Source organism: Lepidochelys kempii, chromosome 10, assembly GCF_965140265.1.
Source record: "Lepidochelys kempii isolate rLepKem1 chromosome 10, rLepKem1.hap2, whole genome shotgun sequence".
Lineage (NCBI taxonomy): Eukaryota > Metazoa > Chordata > Testudines > Cheloniidae > Lepidochelys > Lepidochelys kempii.
This window is the reverse complement of record NC_133265.1, coordinates 76,584,583-76,600,259: the sequence shown is the minus strand read 5'-3', so window position 1 is coordinate 76,600,259 and position 15,677 is coordinate 76,584,583. Positions and strand designations below refer to the sequence as shown.

The 15,677-nt window shown below is 40.5% G+C and overlaps 1 protein-coding gene across 2 annotated transcripts in view; it reads right to left on the bottom strand.

Annotated features, from left to right (window-relative positions):
* The window catches only part of LRRC28 (leucine rich repeat containing 28), an 89,042-nt gene that overhangs the window by 9,073 nt on the left and 64,292 nt on the right, over positions 1–15,677 (bottom strand). For both annotated transcript variants that reach the window (XM_073304279.1, XM_073304280.1), the window contains exons 7-9: positions 14,556–14,658; positions 9,689–9,864; positions 6,775–6,934 (exon numbers count right to left, since the gene is read on the bottom strand). In XM_073304279.1, coding sequence (XP_073160380.1) covers positions 6,775–6,934; positions 9,689–9,864; positions 14,556–14,658 — 439 coding nt within the window. The remainder of the gene's footprint in view (positions 1–6,774; positions 6,935–9,688; positions 9,865–14,555; positions 14,659–15,677) is intronic.

The window sequence follows — 15,677 nt, the reverse complement described above, 5'->3', positions numbered from 1 at the left end:
CAACAATAATTTCTTCCTGGAATAGAGTCTGCCTGGCAAGTTTCAGCACAGTAAGAATTTTAATAATCCCTGGAAAATAAGGGTTTGTGTTGGAGGTGTTCATTGACTCTTAACCATAGTTTTGTGGCAACTATAAAAAGTAGGTCTCTTCCATCTCTTTAGGAATCTAGCCATCTGCTGCCGCTGTAGGATCATTACATACAATATAAAGCTCAGCGGTTTGTCCACTCTAGTTTGGATGTCCCAAAAAAGAAATGTCCATCATTTGCTTAGGAAACTACACAACACACACTAATCCATTTTGCTTCCTGGAAAAATTTCCTGACAGCTTGAATATTTTTTTCTTAATTTCATCCCATTATGTCTTGTTATAACCTCTTGTGCTGGTGGAGTTTAATCATCTGACAGTCAAAATTTCAACAGAACAGCAAGTTGAAGATAACTGTCTTTACAATCAGAAGAGCTTTCTAAGAAAGGAGATGGATTTTCTAAAATAGCAGTTATGGTGCTTCCTGGCTGCTGTCCAAATTTAAGATGCACAAGTTGTTTTCACTTCATAAAGCTGTATTGCTCATAAATCAGAGCAGCATTATGCTACAAACTCTCAGCACAAGAGGCTGCCATATAACTTGAGAAAAATCATACCATCTGCTTGAATCAGCAATCAGATTTTTTTATTTTCTTTTTTAAAGTTTTCTTACTGATATAACTTTTTTTTTCTTTTGCTGCTACAGAAGAATTACTGGCAAATTAAAAGATTTTCAACAGTGCAAGAACTGAGTTTAGTATTACTGGTATGTATGGGGCTTAAATATCATTCTCAGTAAAGACATCTATAAATGCCTAACTTTTCTTTTCCATGTTTAAGAAGAGGATGTCTAAGGAATTGTTTAACAACTTTTCTCAGGAGAACCTAGCTGTCGGGTTTGTTTGTCCAACAAAATATGACTTTATTTGTTGATAGCAAACTAGATTTCTGAAAATACTGAACTACATTGTGAGTAGTTCTCATGTTCCTGTTATGTATGTGTCTATGTCCTCATGGTTCAGCTATTAGCTCTGGTTTATGGAGAAAAATTCCTACACATTTCTCCCCACTGCCCCTATAAACATGGCACTGTCACCTGGGCAAGAGACATTCCCACCTGAGATGGGAAGGATAGAGCACCACCTGCTTATTCTGTGCTTTAACACTAACCAGGTGCACAGCCACAGGGTCTTTTCTATGGTGGAACCTCCTCTCAGACACAAAGAAGGGAAGAAACTCAAGTCAAAACAAACAATGGAGCAGGCTCAAGAGAGGTTCAAGCTAGGATGTTGCTGCTGATTCTCCTCACTGACTGAAAACACCTCTTGACACCAGGCAGAAGGCAGGCTTCTGGGTATGATATTGCTACACCTCCCTTCTTGGCAAGATACTAAACTTTTCTCTGGTTGATAATTATGGGTGCATTAATTGACCAGCATGACTAACTGGAGGCTGAAAATGAACACACTCCCCACCTGCCTCAGTTTCCTCATAAAGCCTCAGTGAAACAGAATTACCTTTCTCCGTACAACTAAAATTTTAAACAAAGTTAGGTCTGTGAGGATAGACTGTTTCACTCACCTCTCACTAAAACCTGTATTCCACCTGCCCATGTATTCGGCACCAACCCCAGCTCAGGCTAATAGGTGGTACTGGAAAAGCACTACAAAATGACCAGTGTTCAGCATTAAGTTATGCCAACTTTCTACGGGCCTGAGGAACAATACTCCCTAGTTTTAAACTCTTGTTTTATTATGCTACCAGGCAAGCGAACACAACTGTGTAGGTTTGGCTGCTTCACTAGACAGCCTTACAGGCATGTTCACATTTTCTGTGACCATAGAAACTGAACTGTTTGTAATTGCATTTCACTAGCAACCATCTTCTTCAGCACAGCACCCTTCCACTGCACACCCCTGATTTGCTCATATTGAAGAAGAGCATTTTAGTTGCAGATTATTTGAAATATACTCTGATAATGGCTGCAATGCCCCCACCACTGGCTTTCATTTTTGCCTTTAGCAAAAGAAACCAATATGCCTTGTGGCATTTTATTTGGTGCTTGCATTTGCCTCAGATACAGGGGTGAAGTCACCAGGTGAAGGATTGCTGTTTGGTAATAGTTCTTTCCTGACTCAGAAAACCCTCCCAATGGATTTCCTGATCACCCACGTGCTGTTCTGTTAGGAATAGTTGAGTCCCACAACATCAGAGCCATTAGCTGTTCAATAGTCATTGCCACCTCGAGGCTGTTCCAGGTTTATGGAAATTAATCTATTGTAAATAAATGCATAAATAAGATAACTTTAGATTAAGAACAATCTATACTGGGTGACTCTGATGCTTGCCGGGAGGGTTGTGAGGCACCTCAAACTACCTGGCCTCTGCATGAGAAAGCCTTGTCTGTGCCTCCTGGGGATCAGCTCCCCAACTCCACTGGCCATAGGCTACACAAGCACTGCTCTCTAGGACTTGCAGGCCCTGCTGTCAATCTACAGGTTAGCAACTGGCACACCCCAGCCCACAAGCCTTCTGCGCATTCCCTTGGAGAGTCCAGCTGCTGGTCCACTGGACACTCACAGCATTCACAGATTCACTGCTTCCAAAAAACCAATAAACCACAGCTTAACAGTTTCACCTCAGATCACGGCTCCACGTAACATACAGCACTTAGATAAGTTTACAGTGAAATCAAGTATAACTGTATTTAACACAAAAATTCAAGTAGTACAAGCAGAAGTACTGGAAACAAATGGTTTGTTTAAAGATTCAATAGGGCCCTAAAAATCTATGCTGAGAATGTATGAAACAAGGGGACAAGTTACTGGGATGTAAGGTTAGTCTGCTATTTGCTTAGCAGGAGGTGCCCCAAGAGTCCACAGGGTTTGCCCCATTTGACCTTCTGTATGACAGACAGATCAGAGGTCCCCTGGATCTTCTTAGAGATTCCTGGGGGGGTGGCACTGAGGCAGTGGCAGGGACTAGTGGCTGAACACGTGCAGAGGTTCAGGAAGGATTTAAAATCCCTGATGGGGATTAGTGAGGTTTTACTGCTCAAAGGCCAGGCAGCTCACAAAGAATGGTATGATCTCAATACCTGTGATTGATCATTTGATGTGGGTGATTGGTTCTGGTGTTACTTCCTATAAATAAAGAAATCTGATGAGGTTCAATAAGGATAAGTGCAGGGTCCTGCACTTAGGACGGAAGAACCCAATGCACAGCTACAGACTAGGGACCGAATGGCTAGGCAGCAGTTCTGCGGAAAAGGACCTAGGGGTGACAGTGGACGAGAAGCTGGATATGAGTCAGCAGTGTGCCCTTGTTGCCAAGAAGGCCAATGGCATTTTGGGATGTATAAGTAGGGGCATAGCGAGCAGATGGAGGGACGTGATCGTTCCCCTCTATTCAACATTGGTGAGGCCTCATCTGGAGTACTGTGTCCAGTTTTGGGCCCCACACTTCAAGAAGGATGTGGATAAATTGGAGAGAGTCCAGCGAAGGGCAACAAAAATGATTAGGGGACTGGAACACATGAGTTATGAGGAGAGGCTGAGGGAGCTGGGCTTGTTTAGCCTGCAGAAGAGAAGAATGAGGGGGGATTTGATAGCTGCTTTCAACTACCTGAAAGGGGGTTCCAAAGAGGATGGCTCTAGACTGCTCTCAATGGTAGCAGATGACAGAACGAGGAGTAATGGTCTCAAGTTGCAGTGGGGAAGGTTTAGATTGGATATTAGGAAAAACTTTTTCATTAAGAGGGTGGTGAAACACTGGAATGCGTTACCTAGGGAGGTGGTAGAATCTCCTTCCTTAGAGGTTTTTAAGGTCAGGCTTGACAAAGCCCTGGCTGGGATGATTTAACTGGGAATTGGTCCTGCTTTGAGCAGGGGATTGGACTAGATGACCTTCTGGGGTCCCTTCCAACCCTGATATTCTATGATTCTAAGATTCTAAATACGCACAAAATGCACAATTCATGGGAAGAGGCTTATGAGGTGGCAGAAAGAGTTAATGTTACCTGCAATATACCAAGGCCCCACAGCAGGGTTACACCTCCAACTGTGCAAATCAACAGGTTAAAAGTATACTACAATCGTGAAGCCATTGTAAACAAGATTTGCTGTGCAGTTTAGGACTGCGAGACAGCCCCTCTTATTGATTTGGTGATTGAATGCCACAGCGATACCCAACTAGAGGGCACTGATTTATATGAAGGGTTAAACTTAACTGAAAAGGCAAATGTGGCCATGCTGCAAAGTCACTGACAGGTATTTTCCAGCAGGCCAGGCCTGACTCACAAAATGGTCCATAAGATTAACACTGTCGGACCAAAGCCAGTGTCCAGCAGAGCATACAAGACAACTGGCAAAATGCAGGAGCAAATTTGCAAGGAGGAAGCAAGCATGCTAGACATGGGAATAGTTACAGAGTCAAATAATAGTCCCTAGGCTTCTCCAGTTGTTACGGTCCCCAAAAAAGCTTTATGCTGTCACAAGTTTCTGGTGCCTACCCTATGCCCAGAATCAATGATATGCTAGACATTTTAGGCAGGACAAAATTACCAAGCACCCTGGATTTAACAAAAGGCAAATCCCCTTAGACATTGAAGTACAGGAAAAAAAAAATTCACCTTCATAACCAATTCAGAACTTTGTCAGTTTAAAGTGTTACCTTTTAAGTTAATTAATGCAGAAGTCACATTTCAGAGGCTCGTTAATCAAGTGTTGGCCAGGTTATAGGGCTTTGCTCATGCCTCCATAAATGATATTGTAATATTCAGCCATTCCTGGCAAGATTATAAGGATGATGTGGGAATTGTGCTGAAGAGACGCAAAGATGCTGGTCTTACAGTAAAAATGACAAAACGTAAGATGGGGAGGCCAAAAGTCCTTTACTTAGGCTATTGGACAGAAGAGGGACAGATTTGTCTGGATCCTTTAAAAGTGGAGTCCATTGTTAACTGGCCTGTACCTTGAACCAAAAAGCAAGTTCAGTCTTTTAGAGGTTTGGCAAATTATTAATGCTGGCTTGTGGAAGGTTTCAGTAACATTCTGTCTGCAATTACAGACCTCTGCAAAAAGAGACTGCAGCCTGTCAAGAAGGCTTTGATAAAGTGAAAAGAATTCCATTAGAGAAACTGGTTCAAGCCAGTACTAGCTTTGATAAGATGGCTGAACTCTGCACAGATGTATCCAATACAGGCCTGGGAGCGGTGTTAATGCAAGCGGGCCAAGGCAATAAAAAGCATCCTATAACTCAAGTAAAAAAAAGTGATTCCCTTCCCCACACTGAAGAAAATTTTCTGTCACAAAAAGAGAATGTTATGCAATTGTGTGGGCGGTCAGGCAGCTACGGCCTTACCTATTCCACAGGAAGTCCAGAGTCCTAACAGACCACAGTCCATTGGCATGGTTTCACAGAACAAAAGGTACCAACTCCAGACTCTGCATTCGAGAGCGCTCAAAGCATATGACATGGAAATGGTACATATGAAGGGAAAGGAAAATGTGGTGGCACATTCACTGCCCAGGCAACTGGGCAGGAGCTAACTCTACGGCATCAATGTAAGGGAGAAGGTATGAACCAGGGACGCCTTGGTGCTAACTGGCAGACGGCACAGGATTTCAGATGGATCCCCAGGTCAGATATTTGCATAATAGTTCACCAGAGATGACATACCTCAGAAGTGTTCCTTTCAGGCAGAAGGTAATAGACACCTATCTCCATATCTGGCCATTTGTGTATTGGGATGCCTCATAATGGAGGCCTGTTTGCATACTGAGCCACAGGCAAAAGAAGAGATTTCAAAATCTACAGCAGAGGAATCTACAGGATTAAGAAAACAAGTGTGTGTGTGTGTGGGGGGGTGTCCTGTGTATGGATAAACAAAAAATTGCTCTGGTATATCTTGGAGTACAAAGTGACACTCTGGGTCCTTCACCAAAAAGGCCAGCTGACAGTATTCTTGTCTCATGAAAAAAGGGTCAAGCCAGCTGGCTGAAAAGTGATGCAAGGATTCGGGGAGAGCAATATTGGTTAGACATGAGAGTATCTTGTTAATGAAGTCTAGGCTCTAGAATGTATGTTATGATATTATTTTATACGTAATCATTTTTTCCCAATACTTCTACTTGCTACTACTTGGATGTTATGTTTTGTTAAATAAACTTATACTTGACTTTACTATAAACATATCTAAGTGCTGTACGTTAAGCGGACAAGTGATTGGAGGTGGAACTGTTAAGCTGGGGTGTACTGTTTCTTCTGAAGCAACAAATCTGAGAATATCGCGAGTGTCCACTGGAACAGACTGGACACTCCAGGGAGGTGCTTGGAGGGCTTATGGGCTGGGATGTGCCAACTGCTAACATAAGGTGACAGCAGGGCCTGTGAAGCCTAGAGGGAAGTGCTTGTGTTGCCCATGGAGCTGATACATAGCAGGCACAGACAAGGCTTCATCACGCTAAGGCACATAATAGGAAGGTGCCTCACAACCCTGAGTACCATCAGCAAGTATCATGGTGACTACTGTTGCCCTTGTTAGTACATGCACAATAAAATGCTGGTGGGAAATGACAGAAATAAATATGACGGTCCCCTTTGATAGGAGATCTCAGAAAAAAAGACTTTACCCCATTAAGGCTGCCAAGCTAAAAAAAATTCCTCAAGTTCCATAAAGATGTTTTTCTTCCCAACAGGAGCCCCTATGGAAGGTCTGAAACCCCAGTCTAATTTTCTGTAATTACCCCTGGTGCAGGCCCGCCATTGGAGTCTCCCTCAAGGGAAAGAGCTTTGGGTAGACAATGGTAAACATGGGCTGGCTGCAACGGTGACAGTGTCCCAGAGGGCAGTGCAGTAATTCCAAGAGACTTTTAGGTAATGAGATTGGAGTTAGGAAGCTGAAATCTAGAGAAGAAAAGAAACATAAGTTAAGAACCAGGATTGTAACAAAACAAATTCATGATAAGGTTCAACATAGTAAACCTGTTCCATGACCCCTTAGTGTACTAAATATCTCACTAATCCTCTCAGTAACATCTGGCCATGTCAAAGGAATAGTAAACTTAAGCAAATTATTTGCAAATAAGATGAAGCCCATAATGGCACTTGCAATGTAAATAAGCAAGGGAAGTTAACAAAAAACTGCAGGCATAGGATTAATCAGACCCAAACAGCTAGGTGAAGGTGCTGTTGCTCAAGCAAATACAAAAAAACAGCAAATGCTACAAGCAGTAAAACATTTCTAAACAGAGGCATTGGCTGACTCAAGCAAAACTTAGAATTAAAATTTGGAGGATTTAGTTAAGTGTGCGTCATTAAATTAGATCTATTAACCGAAGTGAGGTTCTCTGTCCTAATCAGTGGCTATTCAATAGTCAACAATACAAGATTCTAGGAAGGAAGTCGGTATCATTTTATTTATATAATTCAATAAATAACCATCCCACAGCACAGCACAGTTTATACAAACCCCAAACAATTAATCATCCAGCAATTCAAAATTGCCAACGATAACCAAAGCCATAACCACAGCCACCTCCAAAAGGCCCAGCAAATACATGGCCTTATTAGTATGCCCCACAGGTCAACAGATCTCGCTCTTCTATACCCAAGAGGCCCCGGATCCAGCTCCAGTGCCCCCATTTGCCACAGCTGTGGGAAATGTGATTTCTCAGTTGGGCAGGCCCCAGGCCACTTAGGACTTCCACAAGTCAAAGCCAACATCCGAAACTCCAACAGAAAACAAAGAGGCAGCCAGTGCTGCACACTAGTATAGGGTGTTAACTGAGCAAGATGAGGGGCAGAATTTAATAAACAGACTTCTAGAATTTGCGCCGGACTCAGTTTCTAAATAAATGTAAAGTGTAGCCCCACATACAGTGCAATCCAGTAGTCTAATTTTGAGGTGACAAAGGCATGGATAACAGAAGAATGGTCTGCATCTAACAGAAGAGGTCACAACTTGCTGACCAGGCAAAGATCGAGGAAAGCCAGCCTGGTCACTGCTGTAATACGATTTTGTAACACTAGCTGAGGTTCTAACACCACCCTTGAAATTGCAAACACAAGCAACCAATAGTGGACCAAAGAGGGCGATATTACCTCTGCCGCATCCTCCATCTCCTTCCCACAACCCATCTAATCCCTGTCTGGATTGACCTTTAATAGTTCGCCCATGACCATGCCCCAGTCTCAACCAGATTTTGACTGTCACCCAAGGTGTTGCTCATCGCCTTTAATGATGGTTACTATGACCAGACTAGAAAGGTACAAAATAAACTGTAGTGCAGAAATTTGAGGATAGGGAAGATACTTCAAATAGGTGACTCCTCATCTCTCAAGCACTGGCCAAAGACATAATGCCTGCAGCCTTGCACAAATTTTCCTGAACCCTGCCGACTACACTTCACATTGATTGTGCAACACTACCCTGGCCTTTCTAAACTTAAACCTTGCTTGTGACTATCTTGCCACACTGTGTGGTGGTTGTGACATAGATAAAATTACAGTCATCTGTAATTTAAAGATCTGAATTCTGCTTTCCAGAGGAGAGAAGTGAATAATCCTTTTTGCCCCAAATCCCCAGCCTGTCTTCCAAAAAAGATTAGAATTTCATGCATGCACACAGAAAATTGCACCTTGTGCTCTATGAGCATTGTACCGTTATAATCTTGGTATTTGAACTCCTCCCTGTTTTTCCCCTAAGTAACAGAAATCAGAAACACACAACCTCTAACAAGTCATTAATTCATTCCCCCAGCAGTGCAGAATTGTTTCCTCTAATATAGTTTCCTGTGTTTGGCCCACTCTTAACATGTGACATCCATCATTGGCCTAAATAAATAAATAATGTTTGGGGCAGAGAGAAGTCCAAGCAGCAGAATGTCAGCTCTTCACTGTACACTTTTTCTTGGCAAAAGGAACTACTTTAGTGGTTATGATTCACAACAATAATTCCAGTCCAAGCTTTCCCTGATTAGCCTTTTTACATACATCTCCTTCCATGGTTCACAAATTCTCAAAGCATGGAATATGATAGATCCACAACATTCCAAAATCTAACAAAGCCTGAACCCCCAAATTACTCTCAAATATTGGTATCTCATGTGGTAGTATGATACATAACCAGAGGAGCCATGGGCCAGTTTTCAACAAAGAGCGTGAACTGGAGCAGAACTAAAGCAGCTCAGCTGTCATGCTGTACTGAAATGGCCAACGGCTGCTAACATTTCTTCTGCCTTATGTATAACAAGTCTGCCAGTTTAGGAGCGTGCTGCCTGGCAAGGAGTTGCATTGTTGGACAATGCATCTAATCTTGCCTCGGGAATAATAATTTCTCCCTCTCCTGTCCCATTAAAGTCAGTTTCTTCTCCACTGCAGACTGTGAAAAGCCTGCATCCTTTTACATTGTTCTCCCCCACCCCAAAAAAAATTCTAACCACCACTTTACCTTTGGAGCCCAATGTTTAGCAATGTCTTTTGGGCCAAAGAATTTTTGTTGGTCACTTAAATGTAATTTGCTGGAATAGACATTTTAAAACATTGATGTTTGCAAAGCACTTTGAAGAGCTCTATAAATGCTACTGTCACCTCTGAAAAGACCATTCATTTGCTGGGTCTTGTCAAGCTCTGAAGGATATGAATAGACAATTAAATTACCTTTTAAAAACCTGTAGTAGGTGTTATAGAGTGTCCTCATGGCTAGCTCTTGCAAAGGCAGCACATGATCGGTCTCTGTCCCTATAGACTTCACCTCTGCTGGGAGGAACACAGTTAACTGTCCCGATGAAAAGGAGAGCAGCTTCACCTCTGAAACCTGAATAGGGGAGCCACAGCTGGAGGAATACAAACCATTCAGAAAGCAGTTAGCCAGAATAAAAGTAACCATTGGGGAAACAATATGCAATCACCTCAAAGTGCACTTTACACTGTTCTACAGAACACTGCCTTCCTAGAATAAGAGCTCACTCTTATACACAGTGTGAGTTTCAGACTGAAATGAATTTAGTACACATTCTAACTGCCTGTAACCGGCTAGATGTGGCCCATTTGAAGGTCTTTACTGATTAAGTAATACCCAATACCTAGAAAAAATGAGAACAGAGCCACAAGGTGAACCAAGGACATTGACTAACAAAGTCTAGTGTTGCTAGCTTTGCCTCTGAGTCACTCTCATTTAGCCAGACCTAACTGAACAGTACAAACTGGTTGTTACTATTACAAAATATTTTACTAATGGGTCAATGTCTTACCTGACAATAGGGTTTCTGTGCCTTGAACCAACCAGCTTGGAATGATAATGGATTTCCCACCCACAACATGTCAGGCAAAATATAGCCATAAGGCAATTAGTGCTTTAAATGCCACTGAACGCTGCTTTCCCCCTCCCAGAGCTCCCCTGAAAAGACTGCCCTGGTGAAAATGAGAAGATAACCCAGAAAAATCAGCAAACTCTGCCCTTTCCAACCCAACCCAAGTTCAGAAGAAGGGGGATTCTCAGGAACAGCGGATCCAAACAGAGCAGTTTAGTTTGTTAGTAAAAAAATAAATTCCCTACTTGATTTCTGCTGCAGTCTATCCAGACTATTAAGAAGCCAGGAATGACATGAACTATTTGGTATTGTTTATAACAACTTAAAAATTGGACGCAAAAGTGCAGCCTTTGTTAAGTTCAGATCTAACAAATGGAATAAGAAAAGGGGCAAAGTAACTGAATTGTCAACTTTTCCAGGTATTGGGCCCAGGAAAAGAAACCGGATCCTAACAGACCTGAAAAAGGGGGAAAAAAACCTTCATGTCCCAGATAAGAAGGAACTTCAACTGCACAGGACAGTGGATGAAAACCTCAGGAGAACTGAGGTATGGAACACAGCATCAAGCAGCAGACTGACAAACCTCTCTACTGACTTCAATCAATATTGAATCTTCCTTACAAAGTATTGAGGGGGCGGAGGAAAGTCAGGAACTAAGAAATCAAATGTATCATGTCAGGCCCCAAAAACCTGTGCCTACAATACAGCATCTTTCAGTAAATACAAAGGAAGGGAAATGTTCTGGTGTGAGGAACTGAATTTAGCTGATCTACCCCCTATTAACCTCAATAGATAACACAGGTAAAATGCATTGAATACTTACTTCAGTATCAACTGGGCCTCACATCTATCTTATGGCCTAGGTTATTAATATCCACCTCTCCATCCCCAAAAGTTGCAAAATAGGATGGTAGCATGTTTAAGGGGATAACTGTATACATTTCTGCCAAGACGTGTCAGGAGAAAGAATACTGCCCTAAGAATAACAACTGGTTATTAATAGGCATGAAGGATGCACAAACAAGAATGCCATGAGGTAAGAAAGAGAAACACCATCCCCTTTCTTGCTTATAGTGATCCTCTGTGTGGCTAGGAAAAACTAAAACTCCATGTTAAAAGTGGAGTTACCGAACAGCTTTAGTAAATAAACCACAGGAGTAAAACTATGATTGTATACATTCAGAAGGAATGACAGGCTCAAAACAGTAAATCGATCAGTCCAAGTGGAAGAACAGCAAATCCAATCCAGAAAAAGAGAAAACAAAAATTTTAAGTGCTGAGATAATCACATATATAAAGATGATATTTCAGCCAGCCTGACAGCAGAATTCACAGATTCATTACTTGAGCAATGTAATTTATATTTTATTTTCAGAGTCTTAGCTTGAAATTAGCAACAAGTCGTCAGTTTTCCTGTCCAGACAGTGACCATATAAAGCATTAAACAACCATATCTTCATTCCAGGTCTCTAATCCGTTTACCTGACCAGTAAAGACCTTACACCAGCCACTAATGCTTACTATTGCAAAGGACACAGAAATGCTTTAGCAGACAATTAGTATACCATTTAAACATCCATTCAGTACATTATCAACTCTATTTGAGCACGTTGTTCCTTATGCCGTTAACAGTTACCCTATAGAAGAGGAGATGAGAGTGCGACCAGCAAGTGGAATTTCTTTTGTGTTACATTTTTTCTCCTAAATATGTGTATTTTAAGTTATATCAAAGATGTTTATAGCGTATGGAGAGGTGTCTTTTACCAGTATGTACAAGTCCAAACAGAGACCCTATTTTGCTTACTAAAGAAGAGTAGATTCTGTCACAAAATGATTTTACCTTTTAACATAAGGAATCTGAAAAAGTGTGCAGCTCCTGTTAATATAGCCTCTTTTTAGAAATAACCCTGACAGTGCAGCAATAGTTCTGTTCTTAATTTGCAAATATAAGTGCTATCTTTGTTTTGGCGGAAGGGACAGAAATTTATTCGCAAAGATGAAATCTGGGCAGGGGGAAGCACTTTATCAAGTCAAATTGCTTGCTCAAAGACTGAGCACTTCTGTTATGACTGATATTGGGGAGACAAGAAGATCAGCTGTACCCAAATGCAACCCATATAGTGCTAAAATGTGGTCTGTGGCTGCCCTCTTTCTGTAATGGGGAGGACAAAGCTGATCAGCTGAATTGGTTTTTAATTGCTGGTGGTAATTTTTAAAAAATTATATTTTTTATTCATGTGTTAAAGAAAGTACAAGTACCACCACAGAGCACAATGTGGGTTTGTTTCCCCACATGCCTTACTGGAGTGCTATGAGGATTAGTTAGTTCACGTTTATGCAATGCTTTGACTGCGTCCAGCCTTGTCTACAAGACTTATTAAATTTTCCATTGTAGCTACTACTGGTGTAGCTGCACCAGTGGCAGTAACAGAGGAAGTGTAGTCAAGGAACTATTGGATGCTGCCATTTTAGCCGTCTCATCTAGACTTGCTGTATTCAATTGTGGTTAAAATGCCAAAGGCTAACATAAAATCTGATTAGGCTATGAAAATGAAGATATCGTAAATGAGGAGGAACACTAGCAGACATCTTTTAAAAGGGACAAAGTCAAATGAAAATCTGGTTTATGCAGACAGTTGTGAAATAAGATGACAAGTGATGCCACTCAAAAAATTTGCATACGGTTCGTTTTAGATACAAACATTTTAACAGATTAAAATGGAATATTAAAGATATAGTGAAAGGCAAAGATGGGGTTCAAAATGACTGAAAATAAACAAAACTGTTCAATCAAACCTGTTAGCACACTTTTAGGTACTACCAATAGTGTTTTCTCAAAAAAGAAGAGTGAATTAAAAGTAAAGAAAAACAATTTAACATCTTGTTTACAATTTATTCCAGTTTCTGATAAAGCAAAACAAACACTTAAAGTAGATATACAACCACGTCATTTATTGAAGGATAAGGTCAATAAAATTTTTGATCAGCACAGAGAGACCCCACCTGGCAACAGCAAATTGTGATACAACTTCAAAATACTTATACATCACAGGAACAAACAGGAATATGAGCTTTGGCTATCAGGAAAACCTTAAAAATTCTCAGATGTGTAATGGTTAACATACTTTAACAAGGCATGGGCTATAAATGTGGAGTTTATAATTAGTGTAGGTATAGTTGAGAGGAATAGCACAGTGATTTTATAATTAGAAGATATTGGGGCATGTACTCCTCTCACCACTTTTGCCCCAGCATAACTACATTAATTTCAGTGGAGCTATTATTCCTGATTTAAGTCAGGGAAGAAACAGGCAAGTGTCCTGAAGAGCACACTTTCTCCTCACATCAAACTCACAAACATACGATAGGTTTCAGAGTAACAGCCGTGTTAGTCTGTATTCGCGAAAAGAAAAGGAGTACTTGTGGCACCTTAGAGATTAACCAATTTATTTGAGCATAAGCTTTCATGATGTATCTGATGAAGTGAGCTGTAGCTCACGAAAGCTTATGCTCAAATAAATTGGTTAGTCTCTAAGGTGCCACAAGTACTCCTTTTCTTTTTGCAAACATACGATAGAGCTTAGGGTATTTTTAAATATACATAAAAGTTGGATTGCAATTTGTAGAAAATTATTTAATCGCTTATTGAGTGCCAAGCACTATAAAGAGTTGCTACAGGGATGTTATGAGAGTATGAATAAGAGGAAAGCCCACGTGAAATTCTATTCAGATATGGTCCATTACAGGCAAAGGTTTGAGAATCCACTGACTAGTCCAGTGCTGCAATGTATGGGATGCAAACACTGTAAGAGATGTTTACTTATTAAAGATCATTGAAACATATTTTAAAAATACAGAATATACCTATTGGTCTTGATTTTGGAAAAGTATGTTTTAATGAAGCCTATATTTTGGGCCAAATTTAAAACACAGTCTTCAGCTTCATGCCCTACATTATCAGTAAATGTTTCCTACAAATATCCACAAATGCTCTGGCTGTTGTGGCTTAGCACTGAAATATTAAAATGTTCAGCAAATTAATGCAGAAGATTACAAAAGTAATATAGAACAGGCAGCCAAAGTAATCCCTTCAAAGTAACATCAGTCCTGAATGAATAACCCAAAATAAAATTCAGTTGTATCACACAGGCATGTATTTATGAAGAGCGTTAGAAGATAAAGGTATGTAAGACATTAAGTTAATTCATGCTTACCCGCTGCAACCAATGACTTTATTATATAGATAAGAAGGGAGCCCTTTCAGGTGAATATTGTTATCCACATAAACATATTGCAGTTCTCGAGAACGACCTAAATCTGGGTTTTAGAAAACAAAAAGAGAAAGAGGAGAAAAATGAAGTAATGACAATTCCCAGCAGAAATAATTAAAATCAAAGTAAGTTGATTGGACTCCCTGTAAGTGAACATGAAATATTACGCTATGTCAGTTTAATTTAATTTGACTAAATGAAATCTGTGGAGAAAGTATTTTTTAAAAAGACCCCGGTACACACTAAAGTTACTCTAAAAATACCTAACGCCTTTCTAACATTTCCGTAAATCCCATTATGAAGGGAATGTCACTGTGAGAATGAATTTACTAATTCTGTCAATTTGAAAAGGTAAAACGACTCTTGGGCTCACATCTATAGCTAACCTTTTAAAAACAGCAGGCCAAGTCCCATGCTAGTGTCAAGTGATGTAACTCCACTGAAGTCAGAGCTCCATCAATGTACAGAAACAGAATGGGACTGTTCAAGATAATGTAATAATTTAATGAAATTCATGATAACTAATGCAAATTAGTGACCACCTCTGACTTTTCAGGTGTTTACTGACATAAGCTGTAGGGCAGCTAACAGACCAGCAATTGTGTAGTTCTGTACACACTGGGTTAAATTCAGCGCTGACTTACTATACACCCAGACAACCACACTGACATCACTCAAATTGCATGAGATGTAAGAGGGCAGATTTTGCATGAACGAAGCAGAGTTTTGGCCAGTGAAACAAAGTGGTTTACATATTACACTAAAATTACAAAACAAAAAATTCAGATATTGACAGATGATTATTATATGATAGAAAGTGTACATACAGGTTTCCAACTAAGAAAAAGCAAAACATTTCCTATGACTATTAGTAAGCTGTCAATACACTTCAAGCATTGACTGTTACATCTTTTCATAAAAATAGTCAGGAGGCTGGCAGGACTGGCTGGTGAGGAATGTTTAGAAGAGCCAGACAAGTAGAGCATAGCTAATCAATAAGTAACAGGAGAGAGAGACGTTAAGAACCTACAAGCTTTTAAGAGTATGAACACCAAGCCTGGAGAG